Consider the following 16,276-nt stretch of genomic DNA (forward strand, 5'->3'; position numbering starts at 1 on the left):
GACTTCCGTATCCCCTCCCTGCCTTTCCTTGGTTTGTCCCCCAGTCGTTGTTCTCTGTCGGGACTCCGCGCCCCCCAGCCCCCTGGGTCGGGGTCCCCTGCTTTGCTCTCCCTGCCTCTCCCTGTCCTCACATCTGTCTTGCTGGTGTCACCGCTCGATGTCTCTTGCGCTGCAGACCCCTTTTTGAGGCTTCTCCTCTGCCGGGGGCTCTTGCCCCGCACCCCCCCCCCCCCCGCTTTCCCTGCCGCAGCCCCCTGTCCCCCCTCTCCCCGCTCCTGCTCCCCCTCTCCCCTGTTCTGTCTTTGCCGGTCTCTGGGTCTCTGACCCCCATCCGGCCCTCATGGCTTTCTGTCTGGAGCTCTTGAAGCAATGTGAGTGGTGGGGTGTCCGGGTCGGGCCGGAGTCCGCCCGCAGGCTGGCCGCGGCCAAGGCTCCATGGGGTTGGCGCTGGGGCGAGGGCTGGCGCTGGGGACTCCCCACCAAGAGGGCAAGGGGGGAGGGGCCAGGCTGTCTGGCAGAGGTGGGAGTGGGGGGCCTTCCTGCTCTGAGGCTTCTGCTTTAGTTGCTTGTGTGTGTGTGTGTGTGTGTGTGTGTGTGTGTGTGTGTGTGGACCGTGCCACGGGCTGGGCATCCCTGCCCGCTTGGCCCTGCATGGCCTGGCATTTTGTGATCGCTTGTGGGCAGGCCTGGGCTATTTTGGAGCCAGCAGGATGTGATATCACTTGGGCGTTTATTTAGACCCGACTGGGGGTGGGGGCTGCGTTCTTGCCAACTTGAGTAATCAAATTTTGCAGGGGGGTGCGGCCTCCTAGGCAGCTGGGCTGTGAGGTTTGGGGCCTGAACTTGCAAGCCACCAGACTGGACAGGTGATCCAGGGTTTGTGCTGCCTTGGTCTTGCTGAGAAGGTTGGTCAGGGTGAGGGAAGAAAGGAGTTGTTCTTTACCTGACCAACCTTGAAGTTTGGGCATGGTGGTCTTAAGACCTCTGGGGCCATGGGTCTGCCAGCCTCAAACCTTGTGACCTTGAATGAGACCCTCAGCCTTTCCCAGTCTCAGTTTCTCCATTTGTAAAAAGGGAATAGTTGTGTCAATCTCACAGGGTTGCCATGAAGATCAAATGAAATATCTGTAAAGACACTTTGGGAACTGCCAGCCTAGCTCTAACCCGAGCCCCACAGAGGGGACGCAGCTAGTTCATGGGCACACAGGCTCATTCATGGCAGAGTTGGGACAGGGATCTGGGCCTGGGACGCCTCGGTCCAGAGTTCTTTACCCCAAACTCCATTGCTGCCTGTTATTCAGAAATACACCTGCCCTGCCAATAGGGCAGGGAGCCGGCTGTCCCCTTTTATGCCCCGATTCCCAGTTGTTCTTTTTCAGTTTGTAAAGGTAGGTGGGTGTGCCCAGCGGGATGTCTGTTCTGGGAGACAGTCGGGTTTTCCGTGTTCCATCCCATTGTTGTTTAAGGGTGGTCCTGCTTGTCCAGTGGCACTGGGGAATAAAGTCAGTCAGTTTGTGGTTGTGAGCCCCACCTGCTTTGCTGGCTTCCCGTAGAGCAGGGGAACAAAGGCCCCAGCTGAGAGATGCTCTGCAGACAGCTGGGGTCCGCTGTCAGGGAGCCTCAGATGTCCCAGAACTTTGGAGCAGATCATCAGATCAGCTATGATAGCTCCCTCGTCTTATAGACAAGGTCCAGAAAGCACAGAGGGTTCAGCTAGGACTCCTGTATCCTCTTCTGTAGCACTGCCAGACCAGTCACAGTCAGGCGGGTGTCACCTGCTCACTGGTGTATAATGACAATTTCCAACACCCATCGACCTATTATTGTGGGCCCCAAGCTTGACACGTTACACAGATTTCTTGCAGTGGGGAGGAGAAAGGGCTTGGTTTCTGGTCTAGAAGTGGGAGGATCAGGGTGTGGTCCCCACATCACACCGTCTCCAGGAGGCTGCTTTTTCCTGGGTTTCAGCTTCCATATCTGCAACATGGGAATGATCTTCCTTGTCCTCAGACTGGTTCTGAAATCATGGAATCCCTAAAGAAATTCTGGGAGGCAGACTGCCAAGGTTCTATTCTCGGCTCTGATGCCGTGTGACTTCAGTCAAGTGTCTTCCTCTATCTGTATTTTTCCTTCAAAAAAATGAGGAAGTTGGATGTTGTGGTCTTGGAGGTGCTTTCAGCTCTGACATTTGAGGATTTTTTTTTAACACCTGTGTTTTTGTTTTTTTTTAATTATGAGTGACATTTGAGGATATTGAGGTAACTGAAAGGCCACCTATTTGTACCTGCATCTCATCTTATCTGTAAAAGTGTGTATGATCACAAAATAGCAGAACGTATTGAGTGCTGCCAGGTGTGTGCTGCTGATATACTGTGAGGTTTCATCAGAGAGAGACCTTGTCTGGGCAAATGGATCAGAGGCACTTCCAGAAGGAGGCAGTGCTTGAGCTGGGCCCCTGTACCCGACACGTTCTGCCTCTTATAGGAACTGTTCCAGACGAAAGAAAGAGTGTGGGGTTTTGAGTCGAAAACGCCTGGTTTTAATTGTTCTCCACTCACTGCAGGTGTAATCTTGGTCTAGTTACTTTCTTTCAACTTCGGCTTCTTCATCTGGACTCAAGGTAATCATATTTACACTGCAGGGTCATGGTGAGGATTAAGTGAGATTCTATGTTTAAAAATACCTAGTACACAGTAGGTGACTTCCCAGGTAGCCCAGTGGTAAAGAACCCGCCTGCCAGTGCAGGAGATATGGGTTCAATTCCTGGGTCAGGAAGATCCCCTGGAGAAGGAAGGGGAACCCACTCCAGTCTTATTGCCTGGAAAATCCCATGGACAGAGGAGCCTGGTGGGCTGCAGTCTATGGGGTCACAATGAGTCGTTCACTATTTAGCAACTGTGCATGTGTGCAATACATGGTAGGCATTTAATAAATGGGAGCCCTCACCTCCAAGTAATATCTGGATCCTTTTTTCTTTGTGGGAACAAGACAGAGGCCCAGCCTCTCCCACTACCCCCCTGTGACTGGAGTTCAGGTAACAAGGAAAGCACCTTCTGGCTGTTCTGATGTATAATAGCAGTAATCCTCTAATCTCTCCCTTGCTGTGTAAGACCTTGTATAATCTGCCAGGCTCTTTCCTTACCCATTGTTCCCTGCAACGGTCCTGGGAGGAAGTCAGAAGCCAGTGGAGTTCTCCCTGTTTCACAGGTGAATGAAGCATAGGGGGCCCCGGGAGGGCCTCGCACCCAGGCCTCTTGACTTTTCTTCCCCTGCAACCACACTGTTGCTCCACATTGACTGCTGCCTGGTAGCCTATCCCTCGGGCCACCTTCTCTCCATCTGGCATCTGTTCTGCCAGGAGGGTTTGCTTGACATTTCCCCAGCCTCTGAGCTCATCTCAGATTTAGAGACTAGCTTGAGTCTGGGTGGGGACTGAGTCACCACCTTCCTCCGCTTTCTCACCCTGAGCCTCAGCCAGACACGCCCAGTGGGCCACCACCATAGACCTGCTGGTCATAGACCCTGCACACAGCAGGCATTCCTCCCAGAAGCTCAGGTGGCGCTCTCTGGGCTCTCAGGGGAGGGCAGGCTGCAGGGAGGCTCCGTATGTATTTCTTCACGCCTAGGGGATCTGGAAGCACAAGCCACACGGAGTTGTTGCCTGGCCTCTCCTGCTCCAAGCCCTTGTGTGTGCTCTACCCTCCCCCTGGGTGCCTTCTCTTCCCTTGGAGGCCACATAGTCAGATGCCTCCTCTTCCAAGAAGTCTGTGATTGCTACCTCTGGAGTCAGATTGTGAATTTAGTCTGCATTCCATGAAAGTGTGACCTCAGAGATCACCTCTCTCTGCCTCCGTTTCCTCATAAAATTTAAGCTCCACGTCTTGACACAGTTCAGGCTTCTGAGCCCTATCCCCAAAGGGTCTCAGTTGACAGGTCTGGGGGCAGGAATGAGCTTTTTAAACCAGTCCCCTGAAGGAGGCTGATGCTGAGGGCTTGTGGACCGCGCTCCGGGAAAAGCTGAACGAGTGATTCCTGGCCTGGTGTCAGTTTGGCTTGTCCCTGCTGTGTGACCTTGGACTGATTGACTTTCTGCACCTCAGTTTTCTTCTGGGTCAGGAAGGGATGGAAATGCATTCCTCCCAGGTTGCTCTGAGAATGTGAACTGGTATCAGAAAGGTCCCGCAAGACAGGGGAGCATGTCTGCTACACTGCCAATCATTGGGTGTCGGGGACCATGCTAGGCCGTTTCTGGCATTATCCCACTGCATTATTGCAACAATCCTGTGATACAGGTCCCAGTATGATCCCGAACTGACAGGTGGGAAGACTGGTCCCTCACTGTGCTCTTTGTTTCAGGCAGGATCGGTTGTTTCCAGAAAGAGGTTACCAACTTCCCCTGCTCAGTCCCAGCAGTAGACGCTGTCAGCCTTGGCCAGGGTGGGGGCTGTGAAATTGAACAGCTGGGCAGGAGTGCAGTGCTGTCAGCAACAGGAACTGAATGAGGTTGTCCAGGTGTGTGCTGTGAGTGCCTCTCAGGTTTCCCAGTCTTGTGGGAGGGGAGCCACAGCTGCCTCGCGTCCCTCAGCCTGTGTTGGAATCAGCTGGTTTCTCACCCGCCCACTCCTGGGAACCAGGGAAGACAAAAATCTATATTCTGGAGTTAAAAGATTATTGTTGCTTGTTTCACTGTAAGAAGCAGGCCCAGGGAGGGAAAGGGACAGGGCGTGCCTAGCACCCCAGAAGACTGTGTCAGGGCCAGGCGAGAGCTACTGCCCTGCCTCCCCGCCCAGGTCTCCCACATTTCTCTGTCCCTGGCCTGGATCGCCTGGGGAGAGCTGGTGCATGGAGGCTCCATTTGGCCAGCGTAGAGGACAAGAGCCAGAAAAGTGGTCCCAAGTGGTGGAAACTGGACCTGGCTCAGCTGTATTGGGCTTGGAAAACACTGTCTGACCAGTGGTCTGCCCTCCCAGCCCTGGGCTGGGCTCCGAGAGGATGGGAAAGAGCAGACAGACGGGGCCTCTGCCCCTGGGAACTCAGGCTCTGACAAGGGAGACAAGCCCTACAATTATGAGAGACTGTGACAGTCTGTAATTAAGCATCTGCTGAAGAAAGGCATTGTCTGAGGAGGAAGGAGTGAGCGTGAGCCAGAGGAAACAAGAGCCCTTGAGAGGGGGACTGGATTCAAAGACTGGCTTTGGGGCTGGCGTTCCTGGGGATAGTTTCTCCAAAGCCAGAGGTGCTGGGGCTGGACAAGGTGAGCACATATTTTGGAAACAGTGAGTAGACGAGTTTAGCTGCCGCTCTGGGAGGGCCCAGAAGGTTGTAGGCCACATTGAACTTGAGCCGAAGAGCAGAGGCTTTGGAGAGCTTTGGAAGGTTTTAGAGCCAGAGCAGCACAACTGGAGGATTTTTTTCAAGATGAGTCAGGCTGGGTGAGTGGGACTGAATGAAAGTGGTGACGGGGGAGGAGCTTTGCTAGCATCCTGGGGAAGGGAGAGTGCGGAGGTGTGGGTGGAGCCACGGGAGGGGGAAGGGCCAGTGGGGTGGCAGAGGATGTGTGTTCCCTGAGGAGAGCCCGACTAGGGGCCTGATGGGCCAGCGGGAGAGATGCTGGGTGTTGCTATTTGGAGCAGGAAATAACTGAGCGCATTGCTCGTCCACCTGCTCTGTGCCAGGCTCCGTGCCAGGGCCTCCATGGGTGCTCTCGTGAAATCCTTTCAACAAGCCCAAGGCAGGCGGACTTACCATCCCCCTTTTACCGATAAGGAACGTATGGCTCAGACCCAAGGCTGACTGCAAACACTGGCTCTCCCAGTTCAGCTCAGCTTCTTAGAAAGGATCCTCCTACTGTTAGGGTCCTGGGAATCTAAACCTTCTTGACCCTTGAATTGAGACCCTTGAATTAATACATCCCCTGGGCTTCCCAGGCAGCACTAGTGGTAAAGAACCTGCCTGCCAATGTAGGAGATGTGAGAGACCTGGGTTTGATCCCTAGGTGGGGAAGATCCCCTGGAGGAGGTTATGACAGTTCACTCCAGTATTCTTGCCTGGAGAATCCCATGGACAGAGGAGCCTGGTGGGCTATAGTCCATGGGGTCGCAAAGAGTTGGACATGACTGAAGTGATTTAGCACACACGCACGCACAAATACATCCCCTAAAACCCACACACCCCCTGCTTTCTAAAGACCAGGAAGATTGGGGCTGAGTACTAGCTCAGAATTCCTTAAGGTGGAAGCATCAGAGAACTGAAGGGCCTTCACATCAGCCGTTTTACTCAGCCTCCAGAGCTGGGCCTCCTGTGTCTGGTCCAACTGGGGGCACATCCATGACTTGGCGCACCGGAATTCTCCTCCAGCCTCCTCCCCGCAGAGAGTGTTCCCTGGCCCAGCCACAAAGGCAGGAAGGGACTTGTCCAAGGTACTCCGAGTACAGGAGAGCCAGGTGATAAAACCCAGTTCTCCTTTTCCAGGCTGCGGCCAGGGATACCCACTGGGCCGAGGGAAGGCGAGGGGGAGTGGCCACTGGCGGGGCAGCAGTGGTTGGTCACAGTGCGCGGCTTGGAAGCTAGTGGCCAGTCCTCTGTGTGCCCCCTTGACCAGGGCCTTGGCCGGGGATCTTGAGGTCACAGGGCAGGCACAGCTTCCGTGCTCCGCTCCCCACTCCTCCCTTGTCTACAGTAAACACCCCTGGGATCCTTGTGCCAGTGCTAGTGATAATTCACTCGTCATGTCCAACTCTTACGACCCCATGGGCTGCAGCCCACCAGGCTCCTCTGCTCATGGGATTCTTCAGGCAAGAACACTGGAGTGGTTTGCCATTTCCTCCTCCCGGGATCTTCCCAACCCAGAGGTCGAACCCGTGGCTCCTACATTACAGGCTAATTCTTTCCCACTGAGCCACCAGGGAATACATTGGCATCTACTCTCTGAGCCTAGGGGTTTACAGGGTACAATTGTAACTGCGCCCACGGTTTTCATACCAGAAAGCAGGGCAAGAGTTTCGATGAGGGATTTTTGTGCTCCTTTGGAACAGACTTGAGCCTGAGAAGCCTGAGAAATTATGCAGACATTGGAGCAGTGAACTAGAGTGCCCTGTGCTGTCCCTTTTGATTGTAGTAATTCATTTGATCAATGCTTTACCACTTGCCAGGTGCTTTGTTGTAAATGTGATCATTCTCAGGTATATTCATTCTTTTTATTTTGTTCTCAGCACATTAGTTTTCGATCCTTAATGTTTGTGTAGCCCGTTTTTGATTTGCAGAGAACTTTCGTCCACCTTATCTCAGATTCTTATACAACCCTAAGAGGTCACTACTGTTCTTGTCATCCTCATTTTCCAGAAAGTGACTTGACCAAGGTCCCTCTGGATTCACTGACTGAGCTGTTGTTCACTTATTCAACAAATATTTATTAAATGCCTGCTGTGTGCTAGGTGATGAGCTGGCCCTGGGGATACAGTGACCAGCAGAGCCATCTTAGAGACTTAGCTTCTGACCCTCCAGAGTCCACTGAACCATCAGGGTCTAGCCAGGATCCACCCCAGTGCTCCTACCCCCTACCCTGGGTTCTTCCCATTGCAGAGCCCTGGAGTTTAGGCCTGAGGCTTACACCTAAATTGTTGTAACCTGTGAGCTTTTGACCTGGAGCATCATGATAAAACAAGCCAAGAGAGCAAGTCTCTGCAAACTGAACTTCAAGAGTGACAAAGGAGGTCTTCGGTAATGACTTAATTATTAACAAGAAGGTGAGGGAGGGCATTTTTACAGAAGGCCATCTGCTTCTCCCCAGGGGGATGGAAGTTGCCCAAGGGCAGCTGTACCTAAGATCCTGGCCTGAATTTTCTGCCACCTCCAAATATTTGATTACAGTCTGCACAGATGTGGAGCCCTGTGGCCATGTGCTAAGCTGGGGACCCTCCTTGCCTCCTTTAATATTAAATGAGACAAAATAAAGGCATATCATAGGATATCAGTCTGGAAGGAACTCTCCCAGCCTCCTCACTTTCCCATGAGTGGGGACCACATATCAGAGGGGGAGGGACTTACCAGTATCCCATATGGAGAGAGATTCTTTTCCCCCTTTCTGTCTTACCAGCCCGACTTAGTTTCCCCAGTCCTTCTGGAGGAACTCCCCCCTCCCAGCCATACCTGTTGAGCATTCAAAGCCCTCTTCAAGTCCTTCTTATGCCTTAAGGCCAAGTTTTTCCCTTCCCCCGAGTCTTCCCTGCTACTTTCTCCCCTGCCCAGAGTCCTGTGGTGTCCAGGCTGCCTCCATTTGCTCTTAGAGGCTGACCACCTATTCTGCAAGGTGACCAGCAGCCCTTGAGGAAGCTTCAAAATCCAGGTGTCTGGGCCTTGCCCCCAGGGAGTGCAATGCCTGTCACCTAGAGGAAAGCTTCCTTGGGTACATTTTGCTAGAGTTCTTTTTTTATGTGCAAAAGTTACGCTTTTCTTGAGAAAGCAATCCACGTAGGTGATTAAACATTTCAAACTTGTAGAGAAAAAATGTCCAGTGACAATTGCCTGTCTCCCACTTAGGCTCCTAGATAATCACTGTCAAACAGTCTTGATGTTTTCCTCCAGAAATATTCTGCATACTCGGGCAGCTGTGTCTGTCAGGACATCCTGTTTTACTACCTACTACCCCTGCTGTTCTGTTCCTTATCTTCTTCATGCAAGTCTGTCTCTGTTGTAGGTTATCCCTGCACATGGCCGAGTAGTCCATTGGCAGATGGGCCACCCATTGTTTATCTGGTCCTCTACTCAGGGACTTTTACATTGTTCCTGGCCTTGGTGTTACGAGCACCGTTCCCTACTCGGCTGTATGTGTGTGGGCACGCATCACTGTGGGAGCCATTCCTGCAAGTGGAATTGCTGTTTTCAAGAATCTGTGCACCTAAAATTCTGTTACCTTCTTTGCATCCTGAAAATCTGTATGTTTTGTAAAGCACCATGGTTAGGTATTGACTATGCTGATCCAGTCCAGAGCGGGGGAGGCGGACCAGTGTCACTCAGCAGTGCTCAGCCAGTGAGGTGTCTCTAGAATAAGGTGCAGATGGGAGGGAGGAAGGGAGGAATGAAGGGAAGAGATAGGCTGGGGGACACATCAGAAGTGGAGCCTGGATGGGGGGGAAGGGATGCTGTTCTAGTTACCTGGGGACCTGTTTGTGACTTGGTCTCCAGGGAGAGATGCCTGCCCCTACACATACACACACACACACACACTCACACACACTGTATCCTCCTTCCTCTGCTTCTCTGGTGTGTGCCACACCTGCTTGGCAGCAGCTAGGCCAGTGAGCTCATTGGTCCAGCAAATATTTACTTAGTTCCTGAATCCAGTTCTGGCTTGGCCACTATGTCTCTGTGCCTTTCTGAGCCTCAGTTTTCCTCATCTGAGAGATGGGGAGGTTCCTCCCTGCCTTCCTCATGTCACCAGGCCAGCCAGTGGGAAAACTCCAAAAAACAGATGGTAGTGGTCTTAGCCATACTGTGGCAGGCACCCCAGGGTCAGCAGAGAGTGAAGCTTGGACCCATCCTAGGTGGGATGCTGTCATTCTTGACAGATGGCCTTGTTGGCCCTTGAGTCAGGAGTTTCCAGGCAGCTGTTGATGTCTCCTCTTGTACCAAGACCAGGTCGGTCTCGTTCCCGGGGTCTTCCTGACTTTGCTTTGTCCCAGGGGCTGCTCAGATAAGAGAGTTGCGTTGACAGGTAGGGGAGAGAGAGACAGGGAGATGAGGGAGGGTCTCCACACAGTGGCCAGAGTTTTTTGCATCCTCCCACAAGTCCACAGGAAGACCCACAAGGATGACCCAAAAGGTCATCCTCTGGTCATTTCTGCAGCTGCTTTTCAGTTCTCAGTGGTGGCAGGGATGAGGAAGGGGCAGTTCTGTCCTTTTTCTAGTTTAAAAAGACACTTGAAATCACTAGCTGAGTTCCTCCTCCTGTTTTATCAGTGGGGAGACTGAAGCCGAGGTTGAGGCCCTCCTCCCAAGTGATAAGTCAGGTATTCAGCCCTTAACTCTCACTATCTCTCCCAAGTCGTCCCCGTCTTTAGTTTCGCTTTAGGGTTAAAAACCAAAGTGAAAGAAAAAGATAAAGCAGGAAGCAGCCGCCCCAGTCCAGGCCGAGGTGGGCCCTGGGGGGCCTCACAAGGCCTTGCTGGCAGGGGAGCAGGCGGGGGCAGGCCTCTTCCTGACCGGCTCCCACCCTGGTGCTGGGGGCCTGGCTGGGTGGGGGCCGGGCAGGGCCCCGCTGGGAGAGGCACCAGGCTGCAGACAGGCGGTGGCCTCCTGGCCGGGCCCACGCTGTCTGGGAGACAGCCAGTTCGACGGGTTCCCCCCGGTAAAGTCAGCCTCTCCCAGGTGTGGCCCCAGGTGGGGAGCAGCTGCCTTTGAAACTCCCGTCCTTCCTGGGCAAGGCCAGGCTGGAGCTGGGCCCGTGTTGGCCTGGGAAATCAACCCTGGCTTCCCGAATCCAGCTTGCACAGAGCAGTTCCAGTCTCCCTGAAGGTAAGAGCTAGCGCCCCGTCTCCACCGAGAAAGCTTTTAAACTTTCAGTCCCTGTGGGCACTTACCTCACTCCCTGGCAGTTTCAAGGACCCAGATGGCCTGAAAGCCTTTTGTCCTGATTGTGGTTCCAGCCCCAGGGGCTTGGAGAGGACGGGGCGTGGGGAGAGGGAGCTGTGTGCTTCTCCAGGAGTCGATAGGTGGCCTCCAGCAAGCCCCTGGATCTCAGGTTCCCCATTTGTTTCTTGGCAGGAGCAAGATCCTTCTAGCTCTGTCTTTCAGCCGAATCGATCTTGGTCCCTCGGGAGCTAGTGAGAAAGTTCTAACACACTTTGGGTTTGCCCGTGTGTTTCAGAGATGAACCGTTGCCTAACCACCTGCTGTCTCAAGTTCCTGTTTCTCTGTGCTTTTTCTAAGGAAACTCTCAGCCTTGCCAAAGCAGATATGATAACAACTTGGTTGCTTCAACAAATAGGATTTTTGTCCACCTCTCTTCCTCTCCTCTGCACAATCCCAAGGTCCCCAGGCACAGAGCTGTGTTGGTTCAAGTCTACTCCGGGAGGGCACACACTGAACACAGTAGGCGATCTGGAAGTTGTGGCTGAGTGGCTGCACTGACAATCCACAGTGGACCGTGCTGCTCCCTTGGGAGGCAGAACCCGGCGCTTACAAAGCCCAGCCGTGTCCCAAAGCCCGCATGCCAGGGGTCATGTAGCCCGATAGCTAGGAGCATAGATCTGGAGTCATGCTGCCGGGATCCAGATCCTAGACTGCTGCCTGGAGCTGTGAGGCTTTGGCGAGTTGCTTAATCTCTCTGAGCCTCAGTTCCTTCATCTGCAAAAGAGAGATGATAATACTGATATCACACGAGTCACAGTGTGAGGACGAGAGTGTGTGTGTGTGCGTGGGTGTGTGTGCGTGGGTGTGTGTCTGTAAAGCACTCAGCTCGCTGCCGGGCACGGTGGGATCACTTAAGAAATGTTTGCCCTGCTCTTATTGATATCCAGAGAAGATTGGGAATATTTAAAGACCATCCCTGTCCCGTGCCTGGAAAAGTACAGATGCACCTGGTGTTTGGAGAGGAGTTGGTCATCTGATGGCTCTTTGTCAAGTGTGGGGCTCTGATAGGGAAGATGAAGCCAATTGAGGCAGGCTTTAGAGAGGACCTCAAAAGCTGGGTAAGCTCCAAGTGGATGGAGGTTTTTAGGGGAGGGTGCCTGGGGTAGGAGAGGGAAGTCAGGGGCTGGTTGTCCAGGAGCCTGGGGATCTGAGTCAGGCTACAGAAGCCTGCCCAGGGCCGTCAGAGTCCACCAGGCACTCAGCCAGGGTTTATTTCGGCACAGTCATCATTCCATTGGCCAGTTTGCTTCCCCAGGCTGTGATGAGGAGTCTGCTCTTATGTGTTGTGAATACAGTAATAGATCCAGGCTCTCCTGGAACGTTCTTGCCTTCCCAGGCTTCCCAGGCTGCATGAGGTGCTGTCGGCCCAGCACAGGGAGTGGTAGCAGTCAGGAGGTGTCAGCCTGCGGGGTGGGAGGAGCTGGGCTTGTCCGACAGTACCTGTGAAGGCAGGGCGGCCCGAGCTGCTGCCACCGCAGCAGATTCCTCAAAGGGGGCACGCGCAGCAGTGTGTGGGAACAGTCCAGGGGAAGAGGACTTGGGTTCATCCCAGCCAGCTCCTCCCCGCCCCCACCTCCACGCCCCTTTCCAAACTATCGGCCTTTCATGCCAGGTGCTGAGCCAGGGGAAGAAGAGGGAACAAGACAGACTTGGTCTCTCTCCTCAGGGAGCTTGGAGACCCCATCGGAGCAAGTACGGATACACAGGATACTCTACAATTGAGATCAGAGCCGTGAAGGAAACATAGTTGCTGAGGAGGATTTTCTCAGAGAGGATGGGGAAGGCACCTCGGGGAAAGTGGGGTGGAGGATGGGAAGGAGGCAGGCCAGGGCAGACTGGGAACTGCAAGGGGCAAGACCCTGAGGTGTAAGGTGTTTGGTGTATGGAGGGAACTGGGACAGGTTCGGGTCTGAAAGGGTCTGCAAGGTCAGGGCCGGGCCTGGCTGGGCTTGGTGAGCCTGGTTAAGTAACATCAGAGCTTCCAAATACTTACATCATCATCGTTGTCATCATCAGGTTTTCACACTGATCATTAGTCATCAAGAAAAAACTTCTTCAGCACTCCCTACTTACTGCTTACGCCCTTTCACATACTACTACAACAGTGCACGGAGCCCTGTTGCTTCCCTTGCTGAGGGAGGCGGGTTCCAGTTAGTACTACTGCTTTTAGAAATGATGGGGCAGAGAGGTAAAGTGACTTAACTGGAGTCACACAACTTAACCAAGATTTGAAATCCTGATTCACCACTATTTCTTTTCTGCCGACTGCTTTTGTTTAAGAAGGCCAAAGCAGAAGTGTCTTGTTTCTTTTTAGCCAGATTGCCATTCCAAAATGGCTCATGCTCAGTCGTGATCGCTCTTAGCGATCCTTTGAACAGTAGCCTGCCAGGCTCCTCTGTCCATGGGATTTTTCAGGCAAAAATACTGGAGTGGATTGTTGCCGTTTCTTCCTCCAGGGGATCTTCCTGACTCAGGGATCAAACCCACGTCTCTTGCATCTCCTGCATTGCAGGCAGATTCTTTACCCTTTGAGCCATTAGGGAGCCCAGTTTAAAAGTTTTGGTGTAGAATGATGTCATAGTGATTGTGTTTGGGCACTGGGATTAAAGTGACTTTAACTTTTCTGTACTGTTATACAATATTTTTATAGTTCTCTTTTTGTTTTATTTTTTTAAATATTTTATTTATTTGACTGCGTTGAGCCTTAGTCGCAGCACACAGACTCTCTAGTTGTGGTTCATGGACTCTGGAATGCACAGGCTTCAGTAGTTGTGGTGCATGGGCTTAGCTGCTCTGTGGCATGTGGGATCTTGGTTCCCGGACCAGGGATCCAACCTGAATCCCCTGTATTGCCAGGTGGGTTCTTAACCATTGGACCATTAGGGATGTCCCAAGTTTTAATTTTTTTAACCTCCACATTTACCTTCCCTCTAACTCCTTTCCAAGGTTCTGATACTAACACATCCATCTCTACCCTTGTAGACCTCCAATCTTTTTAATTTTCTATTTGCATTTTCAAATTTTATTTATTATTTATTTTTGTCTGCACTGGTTCTTCATTGCTTAGCTCAGGCATTCTCTAGTTGGAGCAAGTGGGGGCTGCTTTTCGTTGGGATGTGTGGGCTTCCCATTGTGGTTGCGGAGCACACGCTCTAGGTTTGAGGGCTTTAGTAGTTGCAGCACGTGGGCTCAGGAGTTGCAGCTCCCAGGCTCTAGAGCACAGGTTCAGTCGTTGTGGTTGGTTGCCCCACAGCAAGTGGGATCTTCCCAGACCAGGGATCAGACCTGTGTCCCCTGCACTGGCAGATGGAGTCTTAGTCCACTGCACCATCAGGGAAGCCCTGTTTGAATTCTGATGTTTTTCCGCCCCCACCCCCCCCTTCTAAAATTTCTACTTCCTGAATCTCAGGAAATAGTCTCAGATTATTAGTCAGCCCCTGCTCATAAATACATTGAAGTCAAATCAGAAAATTCATGCTTAAAGTAGCTTTAAATATTTTATTTGTGACTTCTGGATTTTGGTGAAAAATCAGTGTGATGACTGGGGCTCATTTGTAGAGAATTCCTCAGTGGACTCTAACTAGCCCATTTTTTAAAAAAGTTGCGGTTAAGTATACATAAAACTTTACTGCTGAAACTGTTTTTAAGTGCACAGTTCAGTGGTATGAAGTACAGTTCACATCTTTTACAGCTATCACTGCCCTCCATCTGTTTTTATCTTTGCAGAGCTGAGACTCTATACCCGTTCCCTCCTCCTCTAGCCCCTGCAAGTCACGCTTCTACTTTCTGTTTCTGTGACCGAGTACCTCATGTGCTAGCCCATTTTAAGGAGGTATATTTGAAAGGAGGAGTAGGTGGTGTCTGAATAACAAACTCATTGGGTTAACTCTCCAAGTTAATGCACACCACAGCCCTCAGCTCTATGTGGCTGGGTTCCAGCAGAGTTTTTAAAAGGCTGCTCATCTCCCAGGAGGGCGCTCTCCCCAGAGGCAGCCTTGGTTCCCACGCCCTCGGTGGCTGTGTGGAGCCTGGGCACAGCTTCAGGATCCTTCTTAACACAGGCAGGTGCTACTAATCAGCCAGAAGCAGCACACCCGGTGGAAACTGTGCCGTCCCCGCCTAGTGCCGTGCCCAGCCTTTACAGATCAGCATCAGTCCTAGGGGGGAAAGGGACCATTTGAGGAGCAAGTGATGTCACAGGTCTCTTTGTGAGGACAGCCCGAAGCCTGGGGGAGGTGGGGTGATAGGTAATGCTTGCAAAACATCGGGGCAGAGCAGCTCCCAGAGGGGTGGAAGTTGTCAAGGTAAAGTCCACTTTCTGCAGGTGCTCTTCAGAATGCAGGCTTGGGCTTGAGGTCTGTATAAAAGTAAATGCTAGCCGGAGTCCGCCAGCAGAAAGGGGAGACCAGACTTTCTGCGGTGACTTCTAAGCTTTATAGGAATGTGTGCTGTCAGTCTCCTTGCCAGCAAACTTGTGTTTTTGGTGTGAGACCAGATGCTGTGAAGGTTGGTTTCTGGAGATTGAAACCTGGAAGGTTTTCCCCTCACTTAGTAGATAGAACCCAGCTTGCCGCATGATGCTGAGCAAATCCCTCAGCCTCGCTGAGCCTTCATTTCCTCAGCGGCACAAGGGGCAATGGTGAAAACATTTCCTTGTGGGGATCAAGTGTAAGGACCTCAGACAGTGACAGGGCCACAGCCGCCGATGCCTGAGCAGGTGAAAAATACCGGTGACTATGACTATTAGTCGCTAATATTCACCCAGTCCTTACAGGAGGTCTTACACTGAGCCATTGTGCGGGCAGGATTCTGTGGACAGGGTTGGGAAGCTGGTGACCTTCCCTTGGGTAGGTGTTCTTTCAAAGAGATCTTCCCAAGTGCCACCATGTTGTGCTTTTAGAGGTGGTCGGGAAAAACATCGAGTAGAGAGGGGGTATCGAGGTGTGAGGGGGAAGCCGATAGTCACAACTTGTCCCAGCGCCTCTGTCTTCCACTTGTCAAGTCACCTCTCACAGACTCTTCCTACTGCAGTGTCCTCAAGGTCTTCCGGGGGAAGGCCCTACAGCCCTGCGCTGCTTTGGGGGTGAAGTCAGAGAATCCCGCCTCGTGAGTGGCAGCAGGCATTCTCCGGGGGACCCCTTCTGGGTGCCACGGGCATGGGAAGCATGTGGTCCTTGCCTTCCGGGGACTCAGGATCTAAAGGGAGAAGGAGAAAAGTAAGCAGGCCTGTGAAACATTGTGATGGCAGAGGCCTGTGACGCCTCTGAACGCCAGGAGGGTGACCCAGTGAGGGGCACCGGGCTGGGGCGGGAGGACAGTCAGGGAAGTCTCAGAGCGAGTAGTGCTCAGAGTAGACTGGAGGAGGGGGAGGCAGTGGGGTGCAGGAGGGGCGGTGCAGGCAGGGAGCAGCCATGCAAAGGCCTGGACGCTGAGAACATGGGGGGTGACATGGAGAGGGGGGCAAAAAGAAGTCGGAGGGGTGCTTGGCAAGGCAGGGACACCAGAGGTCACTACCCTAAAATATTAACACAGCGATGCAGGCGTGGCCTGGGGGGATGGGCAGGCGGCTGGGGTCCTCAGGGCCCTGAATTCTCCTGAGCCTGCCCCCTGGAGGGACAGGACACCTCGCTTCTGCCCCAGGCCAGAA

General features: G+C 52.7%; 1 protein-coding gene across 1 annotated transcript in view; it reads left to right on the forward strand.

Annotated features, from left to right (window-relative positions):
• Nucleotides 1-249: 249 nt before the first annotated feature.
• The window catches only part of LOC133045077 (disks large-associated protein 4), a 63,408-nt gene continuing 47,381 nt past the window's right edge, over nucleotides 250-16,276 (forward strand). Inside the window, exon 1 of the mRNA XM_061127200.1 lies at nucleotides 250-371. Within this exon, the coding sequence (XP_060983183.1) occupies nucleotides 341-371 (31 nt within the window). The 5' untranslated portion in view covers nucleotides 250-340. The remainder of the gene's footprint in view (nucleotides 372-16,276) is intronic.

This window comes from Dama dama, chromosome 23 (genome assembly GCF_033118175.1).
Source record: "Dama dama isolate Ldn47 chromosome 23, ASM3311817v1, whole genome shotgun sequence".
Classification (NCBI taxonomy): Eukaryota; Metazoa; Chordata; class Mammalia; order Artiodactyla; family Cervidae; genus Dama; species Dama dama.